The 26,219-nt window shown below is 38.6% G+C and overlaps 1 protein-coding gene across 1 annotated transcript in view; it reads right to left on the reverse strand.

The window, feature by feature from the left end:
* The window catches only part of LOC104542063 (carbonic anhydrase-related protein-like), a 27,002-nt gene continuing 783 nt past the window's right edge, over nucleotides 1-26,219 (reverse strand). The window contains exons 2-7 of the mRNA XM_010186267.1: nucleotides 24,921-25,016; nucleotides 22,420-22,482; nucleotides 21,032-21,080; nucleotides 18,294-18,406; nucleotides 11,781-11,953; nucleotides 1-472 (exon numbers count right to left, since the gene is read on the reverse strand). Of these exons, the coding sequence (XP_010184569.1) occupies nucleotides 11,819-11,953; nucleotides 18,294-18,406; nucleotides 21,032-21,080; nucleotides 22,420-22,482; nucleotides 24,921-25,016 (456 nt within the window). The 3' untranslated portion in view covers nucleotides 1-472; nucleotides 11,781-11,818. The remainder of the gene's footprint in view (nucleotides 473-11,780; nucleotides 11,954-18,293; nucleotides 18,407-21,031; nucleotides 21,081-22,419; nucleotides 22,483-24,920; nucleotides 25,017-26,219) is intronic.

The raw sequence follows: 26,219 nt of genomic DNA on the forward strand, positions 1-26,219 counted from the left end.
TGTGAACAACAATGTATTTATTAGCTTTATGGAGTGCACTTTCTCTCTACAGAAAAGATGGTTACTTACAGCACAAAAGATGATACAGAATAAAATGAAATCTAACATTCAAAAAGATAATGAGTATTTCTACATATTAACATTCATACCAAGTTTAAAATTAGTACTATTTGGATTATGGACAACTATTGAATGCTATGGCAAAGAAACTATATAAGCAATATAATAATTACCATTTAAAAATAGTTAACAGTGTGACCTGGAAGATTTAGTGTGTTTCCTTCTTTTAACGTACAACTCCATTCCCAGAATTTCACTGAACCATGTGGACAGACCAACTCTCACAGCTGTCTATCAAGGCTGAATTAGATGAAGACAAACAATACAGGCTTTGTGGTTCAACTGAAGCAGCAGCCTCAAAAGTTTCCATTTCTCATGCGAGGGCACTGTGGGAGCATTGTCTTCCTCCTCTCTGAAAAGAGAATGGAACAATTATGTTACTGAAATTCCTCCGCAGTGGGTCTGAAAGACTGTTTATGTCCAGTCAGGGAGACAGGGAAAACTAAAAGCAGGGATTTTGTGACAGCAGGTGGGGGCAGTTTCAGGGTATACACTTCAGTAACATAATGGTCCTGATTCTTCACTTTTAGGGCAAAGCCATTGCTGGAAGATTTACTAACAAGGGAGGAAATGGCAGTAAGTTAAATGCAGTGGTAAAATTATTAACTTGAAACAGATCTTTACAATTGGCTTTCTGAATCAGTCAGGTGATTGATTCTAATGTGGAGAGCATGGCAGTAAACTAGAAGGGAAAATATACTAGTCACAGAGAAAATTTTATCATTTACCATTTAAGAAGCCCTACCAAATGAACTTCTGAGTACACAGATCTCATGGGAGTTAGGTAGGCTCAGGAGATAGAAAGCAATCACTTGATTTGTCCCTCCTAATAGCACTAATATTCATTAGCAGAAGAGATAAATCAATACCTGGTTTCATGCAAACACATATTCATGATATTCAGCATACCCTTAGGAAATCAGCTGCTCAGGTTGCCCCAGAGCTTCTCAGTTCAGAAGTGGCAGGTATGAGAGTGCTGAATCATTTCATTCTGTTGTACTAAGAATCTCATTTTTTCCTGAGATTATCTTGAGGCCAACTACAGCTCAGTACATAAACACAAAAAATCCCTAAATGCTTGGATGCAAATGTTCACCTAGGGCTACAATTGCAGGTCAACACCTATCTAGAAGAGTTCCCACTCTTTTTCATAGAACCATAGAAAGGTTTGGATTGGAGAAGACCTTACAGATCATCTAGTTCCAACCTCCCTGCCATGGGCAGGGACACCTCCCACTAGACCGGCTTGCTCAAAAGCCCCATCCAACCTGGCCTTGAACACTTCCAGGGTTGGGAAGTTCTCTGGGCAACCTGTTCCTCTGTCTCACCACCCTCACAGTAAAGAATTTCTTCCTAAGATCTAATCTAAATCTACCCTTTTTCAGTTTAAAACCATTACCCCTCATCCTATCACTACAGTCCCTGATAAAGAGTCTCTCTCCATCTTTACCGTAGGCCTTTTAAGTGCTGGAAGGCTGCCATAAGGTCTCCCCAGAGCCTTTTCTTCTCCGGGCTGAACAACCCCAACTCTCTCAGCCTGTCCCCATAGGAAAGGTGCTGCAGCCCCCGATTGTCTTCGCGGCCCTCCTCTGGACTCACTTCAACAGGTCCATGTCATTCTTACACTGGGGTCCCCAGAGCTTCAGATGGGGTCTCACCAGAGCAGAGTAGAGGGGCAGAATCACCTCTCTTGATCTGCTGGCCACACTTCTTGTGATGCAGCCCAGGATAAGGTTGACCTGCTGGGCTGCAAGCACACATCACTGGTTCATGTTGAGCATCTTGTCAACCAACACCCCAAGGCCTCTCCTCAGGGCTGCTCTCAATCCATCCTCCCCTACCCAGCCTGTATTTGTCCTTGGTATTGCCCCAATTCTTTTCTTAAAGAGGAAGGGTGTGCAGAGGCTGTCAGTCACCAGCATTGCTCTTAAAAAGTCAGTGTCTACCCAAGAGACAATCTGTGCTGTGATCTCCATGTGCTCCCTGGTTATCATCCAGTACCCCCAAAACTCATGGTGTCTAGCAGCAGGATCATTTGATGGTCAACTTGAAGCACTTTCTACCAGCTGCCTTCTAAGAGAGGCTGTAAGTCCTTCAAAGAGCAGCTGCTTTTAGCCACGGCTACACTTTATGTAACAGCACAGAGGATTCCCAGTTCTTCCTGGGGTTTGGTACAAAGATGTAACATAAAAAAACCTCCATGTGATAAGAGCAAGTTATTCTCCGTCTCTGGAAAAACTCTTTGCGTGCTTTTCCATGGGCTACTGATACGAGCGTGCAGGGACCAACCCCCTCCCTGAAGTGAACAGAAAGGTTCCTTTTGCATGGACAGAAGATACTGGATCAGAGAATTAGGCTGAAAAATCTGAGCAAGTAAGCTCAAAATAACCAAAAAAACTTTGTGTTCTTAAGGTTCTGCGTAGGCAAACTAATGCTGTGACACAATGACACTTTCTCAATCTCAATTAGTGCTAAACTAATTAACAAAACTGTTTTATACACTGCAGAGAATAGTATCTCTCTTCTTTCTTGGATAATCCCTAGTGTGATGTAACAGTGATTGAGTATATAATTACTCCTTAATTGAATGCACATTTTGTACATTTTTCACTAGTTCAAGCCTAATGCTTTTGGTCCAAAAATCAAAGTCAGTGAAATTAAGTTGAACTGGGATTTGGGCAGCTATTGTATTAATGGATTACTTTTGGAAAGGAGCCTAATTACAACCGAGGCTGAAGATTTCAGTTGTGTTTGTTATAGAAATACTTAACATATTGTCTGACAAAAGACTGATTGTATCTATTGGCAGTGTTGTTATTCATGTTTACTCTTTATTCTTGTTTAATAGTAATTTTTCTATCGTGCTGAATTAATAGCACTGTTCCATAATACATGTTGTCAAGTAACACACTATTCAGGCTAAAGGTTCATGTAGATATGAAGATACCTTCTTCTCTTGCTCTCCTGAAAAGTTTTTGGAAATGTAGTATTTTATCTACAATTGTACAAATGGATGTGTGTATTATATTCAGAAAATTGCTTGGATTCCTTGCTTGTTTATAGATTATATTTCTGTCTCTGAAATTTCCTTTGCTTGGGTTGAGTCCTACAGGTATTAGAGTCACAGTGCGTCTGGTGGAGTCCTCTACAGATCAGACAACCATCCTCGAAGAAAAGCTTTCAGCATCAGTGCCATAAAGTGTTAATACATGGGAAATCTGAGAGCTATCATCACAATGCTTGTGGTTTAAAAAAAAAAAAGAAATATTAAGATGATCAATCAAAATTCACAAAACATACCCAGAATGTAAAAAAATCATGATGTTTCCAAGGATATTTATTTCTAATTCTTTCATAAGTAATTTTATGTACTTAGATTCCTCAAGGAGAAGACATTTTATTGTATAAAACTGGGATAAATGCAAGACTGTAACTTTATCTCGACAAGGAGCAGTGGCAGAAGCAAAGATAGAGCCAAGCAGGTACATTTTTAAGAACCAAAGGTCCCAATGTTTCCATTGTAATAGACAGAACACATTTAAAAGACAAGATATAAGAAAACTTCAGTGAAAAGGATTATTTTTCAAAGTCTTCGAAAAGCATTGAGAAAGTGCAAATAAACAGACTGTGGAGAAATGCAATAGAATGGCCACGATAATATGCCTTTCCATCTGATAGGAAGTAAATAAGATGCCCCACTGCAGCAGCCTTAGGTCAAGATCACTACACAACATCAAAAACTTCCTTTCCTACTTAAAAGTAGTCCATTTGCTTTTGGAGAGCTTTTCCATGTTTTGACTTACTGTATTCCTTGCCACTATTGTCTCACACAATGTCTCTGGTTTTTTCCCTTGGAGAAGCATCTTCCCACCTTCTCCTTAACAACAGGTTAAACCAAAAGGTTTCAATTTTTTTTAAAAACTGAAAAAACATGGGTGGCAAAACCACTTTACCGCTGTCTACACATTACCGTTATCCTATACTTTCCTAAAAACAGTACCTGACAGTACAGCTAAGCATGGATTCAGAAAAGAGGACTGACTATCTTATGAATCCTTATCTTTCTGGAAACACTTTGCATTCCTTCCATGAAAAGGTCACAATTTATTGAGTCTACTTCTAGTTCTGTGGGCATTTAACAACACCTAGCTAAGTAAAGCGTACCTTTGTTTCTCTTTAGCTCTGGGGATGCATAATTTTTGCTTTGTAGCACTGCTCTGTCATAAACTGTGGTGTTAGACATAAAACACTGCTAACAGTCACTGCTGGTATTTTCTTCCTTGAGGGACAATTATCAGTTGCAAAAACATTTTCAGTAACCCAAATAATCTGGTCCCTTTTGTTTGCTATTTATTTTCAAAACATTGCTGTCTGCTTAGCAAGAGTTTGTTTGCACACTGTCAACGCACTGGTTTCATCCATATAAAATAATTAGAATCACAAATTCTGTAACTACCTGGATCCTCAGTTCCAACGGAGTCATAATATTCAGCTTAAAATTCCTTATGTGATTTCATTTAGGTAAAACAGAGTGTACTCCCACTGCCTAACATGTATAACATTGCCAAAGAAGGAACACATATTGGAGGCTTTCTTCTCTGTCTGTGGTCAGACGTGTATTTTCTTCTAATATTCTTGACATCTGAGAGCTGTTACATTACTATATCTTACATGTACTAATCTAGAGTCTCTGTATTTTAAATAGGAGGTGTAGGTTTATCAAAGATTATTTAAACTTCCTACCAGTTTGCCTCACCACTAATCTGCAACATATTCCCCACAAGTGAAAATAACACAGCAGAGTTTCAGTGTGTGTTCAGACTCCAGATTTTGTGTTGCAATTGGCAATAAACATGCTATGAGTGTGCTTTTTACAACAAGCACTCCTGGCTACATTATCACTTCCCAGCTAGTAGTGTACAAACCATGCATGGTTCATGGTAAGCAGCTGGAAATGATACTTGCAAAACGCTTTTCATAAAAAAGCTGCTGATAATAGTGCATTGTGGATAGCAAAGAATGTGTGATGCCAATACAGAGTCAAAGGTCAAGAAATTTGGGAGCTCCTGTCAGCATGAGGTATCTTACTCAAAGCATAAGCTGGGGTATGATTCCTAGGCTACCTGATGATTGTTTTAGCTTTGAAAAGGAAGCACAGTATTTTGTTTCTTCTTTACGTGCCAAGGGATTTTGACTCTTTTTCATTCCTTCATCAATACTAGTGTATTTCTAAGAAGAGCTCAGTAAAGGGCTGAGCAAGGACAACCCCAACATGGTACTCATTCTGGAAACAGGTACAACTCAAAATGGTTTTCTTCCTCATTTAGGCCTTGATCACTCCCTGCACTGACGCTTTGGCCTGGACACAGCACAAATTCCTCCTATGGCAGTGACCAGTCTATGACTCTTGGGTGGTCTGCGGCTACCAAATCCCTAAATTGTGGCTCCTGTGTCAGAAGTATGTCACATGAGCAACAGAAGTGTTTTGCTACTCATGAATTTGAATCCTCTTCAGTGGGAAAACAAGATAGGCTGCCAACACCAGGGTTAACCTACAATCTCAGTGTACACCTCATTCCCTTCTATTACAAGGAAGTAGTGGGAAGCAAACTGAAAAGGCACCACCTTTCAGCCATTCCGGAAGTTCTTGGTCCCCTGAAGACTTCAAAAGTTTTGGTATGTTTCTGGTAGGTCTCCGATTATGGTGTGTGGCTCACAAGCCAAACGTGTTTGGCCCTCTGTCCTGTAGTCACACACTCAAATGTAAGCACATTCTCAAGTACTCTGAAGTGGCAGCAGAGTGTTGAGCACTATACATAAGCTCTTAAAAACAGGAGAACAATAGCTGGTTTTGTTGATAACAGGAATTTGAGTTTCTTTCAAAGACTGAAACTTAACAATTAAACCAGCTGCTTTTTAAGCACAAAACCTAAACTCATGGAGACAAACAATGACTGATGAAAAATCACTTGCTGAGAAGCAGCATAAATACTCATTTAATCAAATGTAGGAAATTGGTGTTTGTATTTCTAGAGGACTAGTGTTGATAATCTTTGTGGTGTTGTTTGTTGTTGTTTTTAAAAACCAGAAAAAAAGAGAAGAATGGTCATAGTAGCCTAATGATGCCTGACTGCCAAAAGCTAACTTCAGCTCTGGATCCACGCAACAGGAAAGCGTAAAATCCCCAAGTGCTGGAACTTCCACAGAGCAACTTGCTTGTGAACTTCAGGAACTACAAAGGCTACTAGCAAACCGGGAGTAAAGACACATATTGATTGGTAACACAAATCTCCATTCAAATGTAAGGCTCACTGAGATCTGCTTAGGCAAAGAAATATAGACCTTAGCACAGTGCCACTCTTGCCTCCATTTCTCAAAGACAGAAATCCTCCATTTCTCATACCTCACTTTGTATTTGAATGGCCCTTCATATCCCATAATCTACTTACCATACAAATGCCACGAAGAGAGGAGTGCACCACTGCCTGTTTAGTACTAGCTTATTCCCACTGGCAGCACTGATCCCCTGTTCAATGTCCTATGGAAAGGGCAGCATAGTTTTGCTGCCACAAGATCAGCTCAGCAGCTTCAAAAGCAATTAATCTGCACTATGTGCTCACTAAACACACTGGATACAGCCACCACATTGCCCTCTTTCCTTACTGTGAAAATAACACTGTGCCAATTTCTGCCTGTCTGCTCAGACCTCTCAGTATCACGCGGACAGTCTCTGCAGTATCAGGCATGCAGTCTCCATTCCTCCCACCCTAAATTACTCCTTCCTGTTCCTCAGTCCTAACACAACCTTGGTATTTTTATGAGGTAATTTATTTTTTCCCCTCTAATCTTAAATGTACAACTAGGAAAATGGTAATTACATTAAGAATGATTTCTAAGTCGAATTAATTTCTGCTATCATATTTTACAGGACATTGGATAAACTTGCAGCCACTTACAATCTGAGGTGTACCAAAGATGTATATCTATGTATGAATGTCTATGTGCATTTGTGTATATAAAAATTGATGCTTTTTCAGGAGTTTCTGAATCAGTCACAAAAACAATGTCCAGGAGAACTGGAGGAATGTAGTGTCAAAAAAACTAGCGGTAACACTGGAGAAGCCACAATTTTATCCTTTCTCTCTTTTCTTTCAGAAAAAGATCTGGAAGTTCTGGTAAAAAACAAGTTGAACATGAGCCAGTAATGCACCAACGCAACAAAGGTGGCCAACAGCCTACTGGGCTGCACTAGGAAGAGCATTGCCAGCAGGTGGAGGGAGATGATCCTTCACTTCCACTCAGCACTGATGAAACACCTGCAGTACTGGGATCAGTTCTGGGTTTCCCAGTTCAAAAGAGACATGGACATACTGGAGTGAGACCAGCAATGTGCCCCAAGATAATTAAGGGATTGGAGCACCTGCCATAGAAGGACAGGCTGAGAGAGCTGGGACTGTTTAGCCTCAAGAAGTGATGTTCCAAGAGGGATCTTATCAATGTGTATAAATACTTTATGAGAACAAGTACAGAAGATGGCACCAGACTCTTCAGTGGTATCCAGTGAAAGGAGAAGAAGCAATGGGTACAAACCGAAATACAGGAAATTTCATTTAATGTTAAGAAAAATCTTTTTCCCTGCAAGGGTGGTCAAACAGAGGTACAGGTAGCTCAAAAAGGTTGTGGAGTCTTCATACTGAAAATATTCAGAACCCTGGACATGGCCCTGAGCAACTGTAGTTAATGCTGCTTTGAGCAGGGGATTGAACTAGCAGACCTCCAGAGGCACCATCCAACTGCAACTATTCTGTGATTCTACTGTTCTTCACTGTCTAAAAGAGAACTCAAATTTTTTCACCATCCATGTCTGAAAGTAAATTTGTACTGAGCTTTCCCTTCAAATTTCTTAACACCTGACTGGTTCTATTACTAATGGATATGATGGAAATAAGCAAAATATGGCTTTTTTGAAAGAAATTGATTTGAATACTTTGGCGACTGTAGAAGAGAAAAGGATGTAAAGGCTGTTCTATAAAGGATATATTTCAAAAACACCCACATAACAGAGTCCAAGTACTCATTAACTCTATGCTATAGAAGCGAGATGCATTTTTAGCAGAAAAGATGAGTCAAAAGAGGCCAGCTAGATAGAACCAAACATATTCTAAAGCCCATCAGGTTAGAGAGAGCAGTGGAGCGATGAAGTTCTACCTGTTGTGTCCTCCTGAAGGCTCCTTTTAGAGTCTGGCCAAACTTTGTTCTAGAACTGGAAGGGGTATTTTGAGATCTGATCTTTCTCATGACAGAGAGACATTAAAACAAATTTTAAAAACCCCAATTCTTTACCTGAGATTACACACCTCGATAAATCACATTTGTGACACCTCCACCTTCAATTCAACAAACTACCACAAATTGCATCCAAGATCAGTATATGCCATTTGATCATAAGCCACAAAAGATTCAGCTCTGTCAAGGCCTCAATCAAGGCTGAAGAGCAGATGTTCTGAAGATCTGTGAGTATTGCATGCATAGAACCTCCATTCTGACTCAGCCAAAACTAATTAGACCTTTCAAGCAATCTCCTTCTACTCCTGTGTGTACAACAATTATACGGCAACATTCATCTCCTTCTTTCCCTGGCAGACTGAAAAGGTCATGAAAAGCTAATGTTCCTCAACGTTCTTCAAGTGGGTGTACTACAGTGGCTGTTCCACCGTCTTGGAATAAAAGCAAATATTGAAAACTCTACTGACAGGAGTTCTAGCAGCCTTGGCAGAAGGGTGTCATGTCAGAAAAGAAGTGTATCAGTGTCTTTGTAGTTACAATATTCAAGACATGCTACAGCTTTAAAATAAAGGGTAATCTTCTCTTTGAAAGATAGAAATGCTCCCTCTTGGATCACTATGTAGATTCTATCCTGCAAATTATGACCTCCCCATCTGCTCCTGAGTCTTCACAGCAGTATTCAGCCACTGTCAGCAGTTTCAGCTTAAGGATCATTACCCATTCCTATGAAGGAGAAGAAGGTGTCTTTTCTGAGGATGTCTAAGGTCTGTGTGAGAAGCTACTGTTCCTCAACACCTTCCTCCTGAAGAGAACAGTATGAGGAAACCACTACAAAGTAGGTACCATTGTTTTCTTCTCTTTCTCCCTCTTTGTATAGAAGAAAGGTGATCAAATCCACAGGATTTCTTTTTACACTTCATATGTCTAGTTTCCAGCTCCACAGAGACAAACTCAATAGCAAGAATATATTGTCAACCCTTGATTGATTCAGTGGTATTTGGACTGATGCATCCAAAATGAAAAAGAAGACCTGGCCAAATGAATTTCTGCTAAATAATTCAAACAGGTGTAGAGACCCAAGTGTCATTTCTTCTATGGGCTTCACAATGCCAGGAGTCACAGTTCTTTCTCAGTGCTTCAGAGTCCATAATTAACATAGCTCTACAGTGAGGACTACCATTTTACATTAAAAATTCCATCATTTGAGAATTAAAACTGCAGATTATTTTGTGAAGTATGGCCAAGATAAATCTTATTATTTAAAACAAATCTTTATGAGTATTGACAAATGTAATAAAATTTCAAACATGAAAGCAGAAGGGAAATTTTTACATTTCAATTCCAGCATTGTAAAGGAAACTCTTTCATGCTTAAAATTCAAACTCAGCATGTCAAGTAATTTCACTGTTACAGACTTGAATTACCTGCACGGGCCTGAGGGCATTATTCACTCTCTGAGAAAAATTGTACTTTAATATTGCTATGATTTTCCCAAGTAATTTTTATGCAGAAGCCAGGATGAATTTGAAACATCCATTTCAAGATTAAAGTGACGACGTTTGGTGACTGCAGAGAACCATGTAATTGAGAACTGTGCTTAGGGATGTGCCCAAAATTAAATATGAGAATGAGAAAACAACATTAATAAAAGGACCACTGTTTTGCTTTCTTTGTTTAAATTCTGAGATACAGATATTAAATAGGGTTAGAAAATACAAATAAACCTATACTTCAAAAATATTTAGATGCATATTCTATACTGAGTACTTATACTATATGGAAAGACCATGAAATTGTTGGGCACTGTGTCAGCTCATTTAATAATTTCTGTCACATGCAGGAGGAAAGATAATCTTCCCACTCACTTTTAATGAATCCATTTTTGGAAGCTCTGAATTATTAATCTCTTTTAGGGGTTATCTGCTGCCTGATCATTTGTTAATTTCATATGAAGTTGGGGGCTGGACTCAGAGCATGCTCTGAAAAGGCTTAACTCCACAACAGAGGCTGACATGAACTAAGGAGTTCCATCATTGACCTAAATAGGGCAAGAATTTAATGGGCAAATAAATGTCCTTACCCAAAAGGGTGTATCAAAAGCCTTTCAGAAGCATGCTTCCAGGTGAAATTCTGGATTAACTGGTTCTCTTGTGAGAATCTGGTTTTGAAGAAATGTGCAGACAGAAAAACTAAGGTATTTTTATAATGGATTATACCACTAAAATAGGGTAATAAGGAGTACCCAATGTTTTTATTATTTAAATCAAGCCTACTGTAGATGAAAAACATTACTATGTTAAAAAGTAGTAAGACTTATTAAAGAAAGCAAGTGAACAGATTCATTCGTCTCTTGAGGAGTTCCCAGATTAGCTCTCTTACTATTTGTATCAAGGTAGGGCCACTTCATTACAAAATCAACTATACATGTTGATGTCTTGACTCACTACTTTCAACGCAACCAGTTGTCTTGATAGCAAATTTTCTTTAACTCTCCAAGAATCTCACTAGCAGGTTTTTCATTACAGTTAAACATTGATTAACTAAGCATAATGAGGTTTAGGAGCAACTGTTGAGCACTGAGAGAATTTATCTTGTAACCGACAGAGGCTAGGGGAAGATGACATGGGAGGTTTTAAAAACTGAAGTGGGGATAATGTAAGTTTGCATGTGTATTAGCCCTTATGCACTGAATTCAACATGATCCTTAAATTCCTGCTCTGTAAAGCAATGAAGGCTGAAAATATCACAAGAAGCAGCAACTACTTTCATGAGTTAAATATGAAAAATTAGCCATGGCAGAAGTCAATTAGTCTCCTCGTGTACCTGCACTGGCCTTGCCCAAGATTCACTCTGGCTGAGAAAGAACACTGTAAAGCAGAGAGAAGGGATCCCCAAAAAAGACCTCTTTTGAGAATTAAAGGCCTCCTTCTAGAACTACTAACCTAGTTTTTAACAAATAACACTAGAAAGATTTACCAATGACTGGTCTTCTAAAAACACAGTAAAAAATCAACAAGCGAACCTCAGTAAGTGGGAAAATCTGTCACATCACCTAGGCATACTGTGCTGTCGCTCACTGCAGTAGGAGAAATTTAAAGCTACAAGAAGCAACTGTGATCTGTTAGATCATGTGCATGATCCACTGCCTACTGAAGTCAGTACAAATATTTCAAGTATTAGATTCCAGCCACTAAAGAACCTAATAGTAACCAAACTATTATATCATAAAATAAAACAGTATGGTGTCAAAATTTACAGTTGTGACAATATATCATAACATTGGCTGAAATGAACTTAATGCATTTTCTCCTTTAGCTAAATCTCCCCCATGAAAATTATTTCAATGTTTTGATTTTTTCTAAGATTTCACTTACCTGAATAAAGATTTATTTTTGTTGTCCTTCCTCTTCTGCTACTGAAATGCAGCCCTGATGACTCTATCGCTAAGTGGCTGAGTTGGTCTGAAATTATCTCCTAGGATTCCATCACAGCCCTCTAAAAGTTCAGCACCTTTAACATGTGTCCTCAGTCTACGAAATTCCTCTATCTGAAAGGTAGAAAAACAGACATGAAGAAGCTGAGATACATTCTTCACTATGGAAGTCATGATCAAAATCAGTTTTGCTCAGCCACTTCTGCAGCTTTGAAACTCGGAGTGTTCAGGTACCATATATATACATCATAATAACATTTTAAGATAGTTGTCAGCACTGCCAAAACATTTAACATGCAGAGAAAAATAAGAACTTTTATGCACATGGCTTGGGAAACTTATCCTTTGCTTTTTTGTAATTTCTTTTGGTATCTATAACCTTCTTAGCCATTGTAGCTTAATTTCTGTGAACCAACCTCACAGATGTGACATAGGGGTAATCATTCTGGTCTTCTTCAAACAAGTGCATTTCAGGAATAACTTGGTCAACTATAACTTGTTTTGAATCCCTTCCAGTGAAACTGTTGCATCATTTAAAGAAAAATTCTTTTCTAAACCAGGAGAATTCTGAACAGACTCTCAGCTTTCGAGGAAGTCTCTTGACATTTTATATGGAAAAAAAAGGTTTTTCCAATCAAAAGAAAATATCACTTCAAAAGTTCTGTAAATGTATGTACTTACAAAATCAAATACAATCAAAAATCAATATAAAACATTTCAATTGGTCTAAAACAAATATGTTTCTAGTTTATAGATTCCTTTAAATTTTTTCTAAATCTTGTCTGATGTAGGGAAGAATGTGAGCAGCTCCCACCTCCATCTCTGGTATCAGCATCAAGCACAGTGTGATAAAAAACCAGTAAAATCAATATTGTTCAACAGTGCTGCTTTTAAGAGTCTGGCACTTTAAGCAAGTAGTTACAACTACTGAAAAAGAATGTGTTTGGTTTTGCTTTGGCATATTGATATGCTATCTTAGCTGGATACTGGAAACCCACTTGAAGAGTGACTCCTCTATCCTGAGCCTTTGTACTTGTACTGACCCTGTGATGCCTCACGATCCAGCTCAGCTGAAACTTGAAACTGAAGCTACACAGAAGGCAAAACAGAACCTGAAGTATTTAATCATTTAATCGTCTAAGAAATTACAGAGAAGGATTACAGGGAGGATACAGGTGTGATTCTAGAATTAAAAGAAATGAGGTACTAAACAGCAGGTAATGGCATTTTGTTCTTACGTTGCCTGCAGAGAATATTTCCTTACTGTAACCTGTAAGACAACGGTCTTCACTGTTTCTTTCCGCTATGACAGAAACAATACAGACTTATTTACTTGATCTAGAGACTAGCTCTGCTCTGCCGTATTTTCCTCACAAAACAGTGTGCTTAGAAATCAACACTCGACTTCTTGCAGCTGAGATATAAGGCAACAGCTTAGACTCAAAAGATGAAAAAAAAACAAACTGTAAAGCTCCTTGAAGGTGCTTTTAGAGGCAGATCCCTAGTTTGGAAAATTTATTTTAATGTTTATTTAAAGCAAACTCACTACAGGTTTGGAACTGAAAAAGTCTTCAGGGGCCAGTAAAGTACTGATAAATCACTGAATGGGTTTTGTAAAGGTGGTCTCTTTTACCATCTGAAACAATTCTGGAAAGTCTGAAAGGAAGGAGTATTTTACAATAATGTGGCTTTTGTTTATTCTTTTAAGAATGAGAGATTTCAAACAAAGACAGATGAAGGAGAGGGAAGAGCAGACTCCCTGCAAAGCTGGCATTTGTGAGCTGTCTCCTACTATAACTATTACAAATGTTCTGCCCTAGTCCCCACCGTGAAATCTTTCTTCAGGAGGCACTCCTCACAAAGCAGCTTTCTGTTTCTTCTGTCAGGAAAGCGGGACTGACCTGATCTCCATACCTGCTCTTTAGCCTTCAGAAAAGTCAAGAATTGCAGCCCTACTCTGAGGGAGAATTGCTTCTGATACCACCAGCCTCCTTGTTTAGTCCTTCATTCAGAAGGTTCAGACCCCTGTGACAGAGACCCTCTGTACATGTGGTAGTCTGCCTCACCTGCAAGAAGTGGTTCTGTCCAAAAGGACACTAGCTGTGCTGATACCACTTTCCCCATTAAATTTCCATGTGTGCCCCACTCATCCTGCTTCAACTCATGCGGAACCACTTACTATCTCCTTCCAAGCTCTCAAAATCAATGCTGTGAAGTACAGCCTGTAGGACTGCCAAGGCTAAGCCCCCTTGGATATTCACACACTTTCAACAGGAATGGCCATTACAAAAGTTCTTCTCATGCCCAGAAGACACTAAAGATGACCTAGGCCTCTTCACACTGAAATTCAGGATCAAGTTCTAACCAGTCAAAGGGTAAACCCACAATATTAACAGCCACATTTCTACTGAGTAAAAGCATTTTGTTTATATTTTGTGGAATATTGCAAAAATGTTTTTACCACTTCCCTGTGTTCACATCCTGAATACAGCTTTTTACTGCTTCACATAAATATTTGCTGAAGAACAGAGCACACAAAACAAAGAATTTGTATGTTTTCTCTACAAACATTTTTTTCTATATGAGCAATAGAAGCATTATCTTTTTTCCTTTAAAATTTCATGTACCTCCATGAAACCTTCCAAGAACATAAACCTGCTTCTCAGTGAACAGAATACCATGAACATCTCAAGAGTGTTTATTTCACAAACTACATAAATTTTGCACAATTTCCACTCCAGTTCCATAAGCTGGTTACTGTTTCTGTCCTTTAGGAGGTCTTGATTTTGAATGAGGTAGACAAAAGGACTAGAGACCTCACCATTCAATACAAAAGCAGTTAAGTCTGACTATGAGTAGAGCAGAATGACAGCTCCTCACCATATCATTGTTTAAAATCCCCACTCTGAGCAGCTTAGACAATGTACTTGTTCTGGGCTTCAGTGAACCACAAAGCACATTATTCACAACTCCAATTTTTAAAAAACAGACTGGAAAGAAGCATGAGCAAGTCTTTTTCAATTATCTCCTGCTTTTTACTGGGCTAGTAGGAGGGAGTTTTCTATTTTTTCCCCAATGCATTTCAGCAGCGTACACGCATGGGCAAGGTGTCTCACAAACACAGTCAACTCAGTTCAATCTGGGCTGTATATTTCAACGTAAGACAAGTGAGGATGATAGAAACGACAAAAGGAGGGCAGGAATATGGAAAAAGAGCACTGTAGGGTGCAGCTTTCCAAATAAGCTCTTTTCCACTGAGGTCAGTAATAAAACTCCAAGAACCAGATTTACAAAACCCTAATTCTCCAGGGCAGAAGAGTCCTCTACACACTTTATCCAGACCCGACAGATCCACCCATGAAGGAAACGGCTCTCTGGTTGAAGGGAAGCCTCATGTCAAAGAAGACAACTTTCAGTGAGGAAACGGCACTGGACTCCAAGAAATCACATCCTGACGCTGCAGTCCTGGCTTGCTCTTCTGCTGTTCCTATAACCAACGCACTCAGATCCCACCTGCTGTAGTGAGGTGCATGTGGAGTTGAATCTTCTTTCACTTAACGTTGACTTAGATCAGTAGCAAATCAACTCATCAGTTGAACTTTGCTACCTATAAATGTCCTCGGGAGAAATGGAAAAAGGTTTTCTCTTTTGCAATGGTCAGCCTATTATGCCTAGGCCAAAACAGTTACTTCTCCATTGTATCAAAATAAGCAGATGTGAAAATATACAGATGTGACTATGAACTAGAATTGTAATTTTATTCCTATTTTCCACTTATGACCCACAGTTTGTTAAGCTAATCAATATTGCTATGTTAATTACAGAAAATGAGAATGTGAATATCTTGTCTCCAATATATTAACTAGCTTCATCAGAGGAAGTCAATAAAACCTATTCCATATCACACTGTGTTTTTCTTTATTGTTACTTTTTACTGTCATTCAGAACTTGATTATTTTATGGCCTTCAAAATGAAAACAGATAGCCCTCTAACTGGCTATAACCACAGATGCTACTAGTGTTTATATAAATTGCTTGAAGTTTCACAGGCTGTGCTCATTAGTATCCCACAGAAGAAAGTTCTGCAAGTTAATGACACATGTAAAAATGTATTTAAATCCATTAGAAAAGCATTTGCACTGATATTTATGCTTTAATACTACAAGCAGGCTTAATAAAATTAAATGCATTTACCACCCTTCCATGGATGATTCAGAATGGTATCTGTTATACTACATCCTCTTATTTTCCATAGACAAAAGCCCTTGCATTTCTAATCTCTCCCTTAATGGAATCTCTCACAGGCACTCTTGCTCACATGCAGAAAAGAAGCTAGATACTTAATTGCAGCCAAAATGCTAACTACAAGTTAAAATCTTGAATGCCCAAGCTATAGCAAAATATTCTGGCACCCTCAAAATCTTATTTTGGGCATCTTGGAGAACTCTCAGTCCCTTTTGACTTTAGAAACTCAGAATCACTGTCTTACTTGTCTCTGTCTTTATTCTCAAGTGACAACTGAAAGCAATATTTGACGCAAATAAAATTTTTATCCCACCTTGGCAAAAGTCCTTCATGTTCTTAGTAACTCTTTTCTGCACAACTTTGGCTTTAAGGCTGCTGCATTCACAACCAGCAGTGAGGATTTTTTTTCTACTTGATTGCGATCCACGACGAGTACAAAGTATTGTGGATCATCTTGGCATGAGTCTGCTCCAACCTCTCACTCTGCTCCAGCACCACGTCTCACCTGCGTACTGTGCCAGTGGCAGGGAAAAGTATAAGCACCCAAGCCCCTCCACGACTTGTGAGCTCCTCATCACTGCAATGTTCTTGTTGGATTTGGCTTATATCAATCAAAGTAACGCAGCAACAAAAACCAGCTAAAGAAGACCATGGTCATGATTCACACTCTTTTTCATAGGCACGATGTACATACGCAAATACCTCCGATAAAGAGAAGTATGCAAGATGTGCTTAGTAATTAAAGCAAGAAAGCAATGCTGAACTACGGGGTTTTGCATCAGTGGCACAATATTCTCTTCTGAAGACTTATCCCTTTCACACCACATTACATCATCTTGTACTCTTGTGGTAAATAAGCACATCATAATGTTAACTAAAGTTGCATTTCTCTGCTTAATTCCTCTTTCATTCACTCCCCTGCCATCTTCCACCACATGTGGATGGCTGGAACTGTGCCCTCCTCTGTGCACTGACTGTATTAGTAGGGAGTAGAGACAACAAAATCTACAACTAGCATGAAATAAAATATACAATGTCTCAGGTCTTTATACACCTGATTAAGTCCTCTTATTTATCCATATCATATCCAGACAACTACCTGCGAAGCTGTAAAATGTGCTGTCTTTAAACTTTATTCTGATTTCAATAATGCCAAGAGAGTTCTGTTTCCATTTACTCAGCAGTAAGCAGATGTTAAGACTTACTCTTTCACAAGCAAATAAATACCAGGTTCATGATGAGATACGTTTAAGTTGCAGCTACCATACAAATAAGCTTATGGGAGCTATTGCTTTTATCCTATGTTTAGAACTAGAATTCAGTTGTCATTCAAAAAGAAACACTGCCAATTTCACATTGTTAAAATTGTTAAAATATTGTTCTGGGATTCCTAGCAAAAATTTAGATTATTAAAGCTGAAATAACTTAAATGAGAATTTGTCACCTTTTATACATTTTTCCCCTTCTGTTTGCACATCCTTCAGAGCAGCCAATGAAAATTAACACATTTGTCTTCAGGGATTCTAGATAGTTTCATTTAAATCACACTCACATTTCTCCAGCTGGGATTCACAGACTGCAGGAAAATATTCACCAGGAGTTTTCATTGTTTTTACTGGAATTATTTGTAGACAGATTTGAAATGTTTTCTATAGAAAGGCTCACATGATTGTTAGATATTATTTTTTAAAAAAACACCTTTTAAATATGTATCTGTGAAACCAAATTTAAATAGGTAGTTTCCATTTGACATTTATTATAAAACAGAATTAAAAAAGAACAAGATAAGTTAAATATCGTTCAATTCAATATAGCTAGCCTGTACTATGTTAACATTTTTTATTCTCCAGGACATAGTCTCTCCCTGTTCTTTTATGTTCCTTTAACATCAAAAAGCAGCGATATTTGAAAGCTTACAATTACAAAGAATTGAATTTCTTTTGCCCATTGACTTCTTTCTTTCTTTTTATTTCACTTAAATAAAGAATTATTTTAAATGCAGATGATAAATGATAACAAGGTCTTTCATCTCTGACCTTTGCATTGCTTTCAGTGACTCAAAAGGCTTAACCTTTACTTGAAAAGCCATGCACTGATCTAATGGGATCTTCAAGGAGAACAGATATAATGTCCTGATATATATATATTTGCACGCTATAACCTTTAGCTTATAACCATATTCCAAGGTCACTTTAAGCACAGCTGTTACCTGTACTTGGGACACTGTCAGAGGATAGCGAAATAATATCCAGGTGACTCCTTCACTGCAGGGTGGGATGGTTAAGGAGCCCTCATACACCCAGTAGTCACGCAGTAGAGGATCTGAAATTAAGAGAAATGCAGAATTTTAATGACATTAAGGAAGATAATTGTCTTTCCAATTATGACAGCTTATAATAGCCATGGGCTTGCTCACAGGATGAAGTTAGTATGCTGCACGTTAAGGTGTGAAGGTATAACCTGCCACTGTCCACTACTTTCTCATGTGAATGTACATGAGTTTGTGATCATTATATTACAGGAACTGCCCACTGCAGATGAGTATTTTGAAGATGAAAAAGCCACTTTATAGGTATGAAAAATAACATGTGCACAACTCCTTAAACTAAGGCAGCAATTCAATAGGAAGTCTCTCCTGTTAGTGTCAAAAGCTAAAGGAGACATTCCATTTTGATGGTAGAGGGGCAATGGTGACCAAATTTAAACTGACTTCTACATTTTGGATATGTCTTGAAGATGAATGTATTTCATTTTTTAGACAAATTCAGTGAAAACAACTGAAGTCAAATTTTTCAGTTCACAGTTCTGGTGATGTATTTTTTGAGATGCACTGGTGCCTCCTAGCTTTAGAAAAGTGAGTCGAATTTCACAAGGAAAAAAATAAAGGTTTATTTAAGAATAAATTTATTTTAGTAAGTTAATAACCTATTGATAGGTTTATAAATAACTGTTAGAATAAACAGCTGTATCTCAAGAAAACTTGCAATGGTTTGTCCATGCAGAGTTTTAACTCTACATATATGTTTGATTTTAATTATTTTAATTCCACAGAGATTCCAGTCACACTGCACTTCCTAAGTAAGACTACACAGGGCTTTCCTTTGCTGTTGTAGGCTACACTCACAAACGACTCCCCGACACAGCTTAGGAAGTCCATCTAGGAAATTGCCCCACTCTAAAGGAGGGGGCAAAAAACAAACCTTGAGAGGAACTGGAGACAGGGGCTGGTTAATCATGGCATGAAGAGCTAGGGGGAAGGTTGTGACTAGCTTGACAAGGACAGGATGGGAGGCTGGAAACTGGAATAAACTTGCTTGGTTGATCTAGCTTGCCACTGCCATTTCACCACTAGGTGAGAGGAGTATCAGTAGAATTAAATCGTGCTAATGAAGCCTGTGATTGTCAGTGAATGGATTTTGTTTCGTTGGTGTAATTTTCTTTCTCAGTTAGGGAATTACATAGCAAACCCATTGAAAGCAAGTTGCATTGTCAAACACTCAAAAGTTAAGTCCTGCAAGAATTAATTCAGCCCATTCGGTGCATGCACTGTGACACCATCTTGTTACATGATTGTGTATGTCTTTTCTAGAGAAGCTTTCATTGTTTCTTTGCAAAGACTGATGATTTTATTTTGACAAGCATCTACTAACATTTGGCTTTCTCAGTACAATATATGGTCCTTGGTCTTCTTTTTCCCATGCTATTCAAATCTTGCTTGTTAGAAGGACCACATTTTTTCATTTTACATATTTCTAATGCACTCATTTCTTCAGTGTCTGAGTGCTTCACAAATGTGAATTAATTTATCCTTCCAGCACCCCAGTGTGTTTAGAAAGAACAGATTACCCCCACGTTTTAAAGCTGGGGAACTGAGGCACAAAGAAGTTAAGGTCAAATGCATCTATTCATTTGAGGTGTTCAATATGAGATGCTTAGAACCTGATTTCTCAGAGTAGTTAACTTTCTATAGCACTTAAAACAGTTAGAGCACTGCTCCCATTGACTTCAGTTGGAGGTGCAAGCACTCAGCACTTCTGCAAATCAGACCCCATGATCTCAAGTTGGGCACCTAGAAAATGAGGAACACATAGTTAGGGATGACTTATGAAAATTTTGGTTTATGTGACTTGATCAGCATCAAACAGGAACTGTGAGGCAGGGGTCCTGTGAAAAATAACTTACAGTCACACAATTAAAAGATGTTTTATAACACATATGCATGAAGGGGCACAGGCAGCCTTAATTCCTGCAATTCCTAATTGCTGAGCACTTGACTTTGCAACCTAAAAAACATTACTTTGATATAATTAATACAGTTCAGTATAAGCCTTAATTGATTTGAAAAATTAAAGGTCTTGCCACTATGGCACAAGATTTATCTCAGAAGGATTCCCTGCAGAAATATTTTTCTTGTAGAAACATGTTTTTTTAAAATCACTTTTTTTTCAAGACAAGGTAGAGGAAGTGGTTGTTTCTTACTGTTACTCTTTAATTTTTAACTATATGAATTTGAACTTGCCTCCCATTGCAAATTCTATATTCTATATGCTATAACACTGTCATTACATTATGGCATTACCTTTTGATGCTGCCAGAAAGCTACCTTTGCAAGTGGGTAACCTTATGCTTCCTATTTCATGTCGAAGTGGAGAAAGGACTACATATATCTGCCCTTCTAGGTGGGATGACAAATCACCAAGAAAGCCAGCCACGCCATTGCCAGCAGTGCAAGGACCACAGTATCACATCCCACTCACACACCAAAAGTGCAGATTTATCATTAAATTCCAAAGCGACATCATCCCTATCCCTGTTAGCACCACTAAGTGCAAAATGCATTACTACCTTATCAGGCTTGTAGTTAAGACTATGCTTCAGATTAAGGTTGCCTCAGCCTTTGCAATTAGCTAGAAATCCACCCACTCAAAAGGAAGCAAAGGCACCTACCTGGTAATAAAGAGTTGGGATTAAAACAGGGTATTGTTTTGGACTTTCCCTGAAAAAATGAATACAAATCAATTTCATATCTAGTTTCTTATTAAAATTATGATGGATGGAGAGGTAAAACACACTGTGATCTTATAACATTAAGCCTTGAATTCTGTGCAAAGCAACCTTATTAACAGCCCTCATTTAATCATCATCGCATTTGTCCTTGCAACTACACAAACACATTTCTTTATTCTTTCACTTCTAAGGTTATCTCAGCAATTTGTCAACTTTCTGCCTTTAGTACCTGGGCTCCTTCCAGGTCCCAGCCTTGAAATTCTCTACATGAAATTTTGAGGTTCCTCACAAAATGAGTTTTTAAAAAAAGGCCAAAGTGAGCTTTACCTTGATCAACGTGGCTAACACTTAATAAAATAATGCTGGTTCCACATATTTAATGCAAGAAAATTTTATGCATGTCAAAAGTATGTTTGATGCTGACCTTTGTTATAACATCATTCGTACAACACACTCACAACGACTAGACCTTTCATGACCTTCCTCTACTTGGCTGTCCCTTTGGTAATGAAACTATAGAGTTCCATACACTACTGTTTTCCCTGACACCTTCATAAACAAAGAGTTTGTAATATTAAACATCATGACTGAAATTTACTGTATATTATCTGACTAAAAGAATTTCAACTCCTTCTAATAACAGCTTCTCATTTTTCTACACTTCAGCATGCATTACAGTGAATGGCTAATCTCTCAAGACTAATACAAAACATCTCACTACTATACCTCCAATCCTTTAAAATCAAAGGTAAATATGGTTATTTCTGTGTTACAGACAGAGACCATGAAGCAGAGAGATGGAAGTAACTTGCCCAAGGTCATTTAAGACAGCATCAGCAGTCCTGGAGAGCACTCATATCTTCTCAGTCCTGCTAGGCTTATTAAATGTCCTTCAGGATCTCCAAACATAATCCACCTGACAAGATGGCATTGTGTTTTTGCTGGTTGCCCACTGCAAGTTAATACAGGTGCTCAGTTCATCTATTCTTTTCCTTAACAAATTAAAACCAGGTAGGTTTGGAGATGCTGGTGCTGGTGTTCACTAAACATGTTGCAATGCTTGCCCTCACACTGTGTGAATCACTAAAAAGGTAGTACTTGTGATCAGTTACTGGTATAGAAGATCAAATCTTCTGTCCATCAGAGAAGGAAGTAACTACTGTAAAATGCTGAGCTTCTGATGAAGACCATCAAACTATGGCTTTCTTGTGTGCTTTTAGTACAGACATATCTGAAACCCTTCTCTTGGCTTCAGTGTTTCAAATACACCCTTCACTCTCACTCTCCATCTGGTCAGTGAAGAAGCATTTCTTCAGACAATGCCTTACCTTGTACTGGATGTCCTGGAGAATTTCTGTCACAGCCTTTAAGCCTACATGCTCTTTTCCTATCTGAAATACAGCAAGCAAAGCTGAGTTTCAGTATTTTGCTATTTCTGAAACTGGGAGGCAAGACAGAGGCCAACCAGAACAGTAAGTCCCATAGTTGTTTTTAGTTACACAACCTCGCGTTAACCAAATACACTGATACATGGCAACTCCACTCAATTAAATCACTGCAAAGACACCAGTCAAAAGTAAACGAGTTGTAAATAACTTTAATGCAGAAACAGAAACTCACAGAACAAGAGAAAGAGTCACAGTCAAGTCTGGTAAGTTTTGCAGCATATACTGCATGAGGAGTCAAAATCATGCAGCATTATGGCATATAAATGCCAAGGATACAGCTGGTCCTTACCAGTTTTTGTCAGAAAAGTACACAGAAAGGAACAGAGTGAACAGGCATGATAGACACTTTTTGAATTTGTTCCCACAGTGTTGCAAATCTGGCCCAAGGTATCTCCGAAGTTTGGGGAGTTTTTTACTGCCTGCAGAGCACAGAATGGCAAATCCCCTCCATCACGACACCTCTGTGATCCTGTGGGCGAAAGCCGGGCTCCCAGCAGCCTGCAGCACTGCTTTTACCAAACATCTTTGAGGCACAGAAGATGGGGCTTTCAAAAGAAAACCCTTCTTGAAATAAGATAATTCTTATTTTGTATGAATGTCAATCCTAGATGCTTCTGATCTAAATCGCCCATTCTAGGACCCTGGTTTATACCTTCAGAACAACATTGGCAAAATAGAAGGGCTCAGAACAGCCTTCCACTTGATTTCTTTGCCAACGCATGCACATGTGAGGAGAGGAATAAAGTGGGCATGAGTGAGACCAGGACAGCTGGACCCTGAAAAACTTGTTTGCTTTTTGTTTCTCCTGGAACAAAATGCCACAGTAGTCACTGGAAGGAAACAACTGAATGCCAACAATAGGTAGTTTGTTATTTTTAGGTATTTAAGAGGATTTTCTGTTGTTTCAGAATGGAATTGTCATTTAAAACCTTTGAAGTGGGTAAAAGACATTTAAATCACTTCAAAGATGCTGTTTTTAAATTAATAATCACCAAGGAATGTCACTGAAATCAGTAAAAATATTTTCAGTGACCTTAAAATTATGTGTTTGAGAGCTGTGGTGCAAAACCGTTATATTTTCACATCTTTAACAGGAAAAACGGTCACCGAATTTCCTCTCCCTGTTCCTTTAATAAACAACATAAATAATATTTTCCTTAGTTCACTGTAATTATATGATGCCTTTCTTGGCTAATGAAAAAGCCGTTTGCAATGCTTAAGAACTCTATTGAAGGTGAGAGACCAGAAATGGAAAATGTATCACTGAAGTTTCAGATTTATTTAAGAACTTATATATAACTTTCTAACTAACTCGAAGGTTACCTCTGCTGGAATTAGAAGGTGACTTACATAAGCAATTATCACACAGCCCTCTAGGATACATAACTGAGAGGATAAAGACTTTCTAACTTCCATTTTTAGCAGTTCTATCTCACTGTTGGAGCTGTAACCAATGTACCTTTAAATTCAAACAGAGGTAAAGCTCAAAGGCACTCAAACTTCTAATGAAATATGACAAATTAATATCATCATGAAAAAAAATCCATTTGATCTAAGCACAAACTCTAAACCTCTTCCTCCAAACCCATTTAAATAAAACAGTTTGCCATTTCTCACAAGGAGGATGAGAATGTTGGAAGACTAAAACTGAAAATCTTCTTTATAGGGTGCAGCCCCTGAAAAACCTTCAACAGCAATTAGATTACGGGGTTAACTTCCCAGCTTGCATTACACCTTCTCCCATGGAAGGTTTAAGCATCCTCGTTGCAGGCTTTTCTGAGGGTCTAGAACATGCTCTCTATTGCTCCCCTTTTTTTAGGGGGGAACAGTCCGGGGTCTTTTGAGAAGTAATATGATCCTACCTCATATTTGTCCTGTGTGAAGAAACACACTCGTCTCTTGTGAAAAAAAAACTTGTAAAACTTCTACACTTCTGTTTAAAAAAGCACAATTCTACTACCGGGTGTGGACTGTGCCAAGGGGTTAGTAGGCTTTCCTCCCCCTACCTTTCCTCTGTATATTTCCTCAATCTCCAAGCAGCAAGCGTGGTCAGGAATGGAGAAAAGCACAGGGAGTGAAGCCCCTGTGCATCCTGACAGCCCTCATTCTGGAGGTCTGCTTGTAGCCAGAGACACAGGGAGGGATGGCCAACTCTGTATTATCCCTTCTTTAACTAACATATTTTCAATATCCTGTTTAAACAAGAATTACTTGTTTAGCACATACACAAAAGACATAACAGAGAAGTATCTTTTGAACAGAATACAGTCATGCATTATTTTATTCTATGAAATCATTAAAAATGAAAGAACATTGAAAGGAACTAATTTTCTTCAGACAAACAATAGGGCATGATAACAAGTGCAACACAGGAAACTTACCTGCACAAACAAAGCAATAATAGCTATGCCGTGCTTCTTCCCTACTGCCTCATCAATGCTGCTGTACAGCGTGGAGTTCCAGTGCATTAGATGCAGCTAAAACAGAGCAGTGCAAACAGACCAATAGAGAAATATGCTTTGTAATAAAAAAATACCAGCCATTAACATCAATTAATGAAGTCTCAGCATGTGTGTCTGCACGCATGAATATACGTATGTCCAGGCACGTGCATATATAAGTGGATTCCTACTATAACCATCAGGGATCCCAAGAAAACAAAGAAAGTGATGTATAGCCAGTTACCAAATATCTACACCAAAGGTGTGAATAACTATGCTAATGATTTTAATGATTATTTACCAACTTCCTCACTTTGAATACCAAAATAATGTCAGTTAATGAAACCCACCAGTGTTGCCTCTCAGCTAGCCAGCTCTCCTTCAAGGCAGGAGTATGATTTTGGACATAGGCTGTCCAAACACACGTTTGACTGGCTGACTGTACTATCTTAATGTCACTTGTCTCGCATATCGCCTCCCACGATGAGTCACTCAAATGTCAGTAGTAAGAATAGGAGAAGTGATTTCAGGAAACATTAAACATAGAGAAAATCAAATGGAGGAAAAATGGCTGGAGGACCATCTTGGGGTCAGCAGTGAAAGGAATGCTAAAGAGTAAAACATGAGCCCTCAGCTGCCACCTTCTGCAAGGCAATAGGGCCTGTAGGAGTTAATACACGAATAGATACGCAGCAGCAGGCACTGGATGGTAAACACAAAGTCTGTTCTGGCAAGGTGTCACAGCATGATTTGGGAAGTGATGTTTGAGAAAAGTGCTGAGAGACAGACTAGCAGGAGGTTGGAAAGGGAGGAAGGAACGGAGGAGGGAGGGGAAGGAGGGGGGTGGGAAGGGAGTTGAGGGAAGAGGGGAAACAGAAAACTGCTGAAAAACAGATTGGCAGTAGGAAAGAAGGAAAGAAAGCGAGAGAAAGGGAGGGAGGAAAGAGGGAAGAAAGGGGAGAAGAAAGGAAGAGGGAAGGAAAACAGGAAGGAAAACAGGAAGGAAGGAAGGAAGGAAGGAAGGAAGGAAGAGCATTATCTATTGAGAGGTAATATGCATTTCAAACACAAGTTTTTCCAGCACTAATGCTAAAATGTAATCTCTGTGGCTGGGTCTGATAACATTTCAGAGCTTCAACATCCTAAGAACAGCTCCTTTGAAGTTTATCTGCCAACAACTTTTGCACATTCCACATAGATAAAACAGCTAAAAAATACAAGCTCCTAGATTTAATTCCT

The sequence above is a fragment of the Mesitornis unicolor genome, unplaced genomic scaffold (assembly GCF_000695765.1).
Source record: "Mesitornis unicolor isolate BGI_N332 unplaced genomic scaffold, ASM69576v1 scaffold3706, whole genome shotgun sequence".
Classification (NCBI taxonomy): domain Eukaryota; kingdom Metazoa; phylum Chordata; class Aves; order Mesitornithiformes; family Mesitornithidae; genus Mesitornis; species Mesitornis unicolor.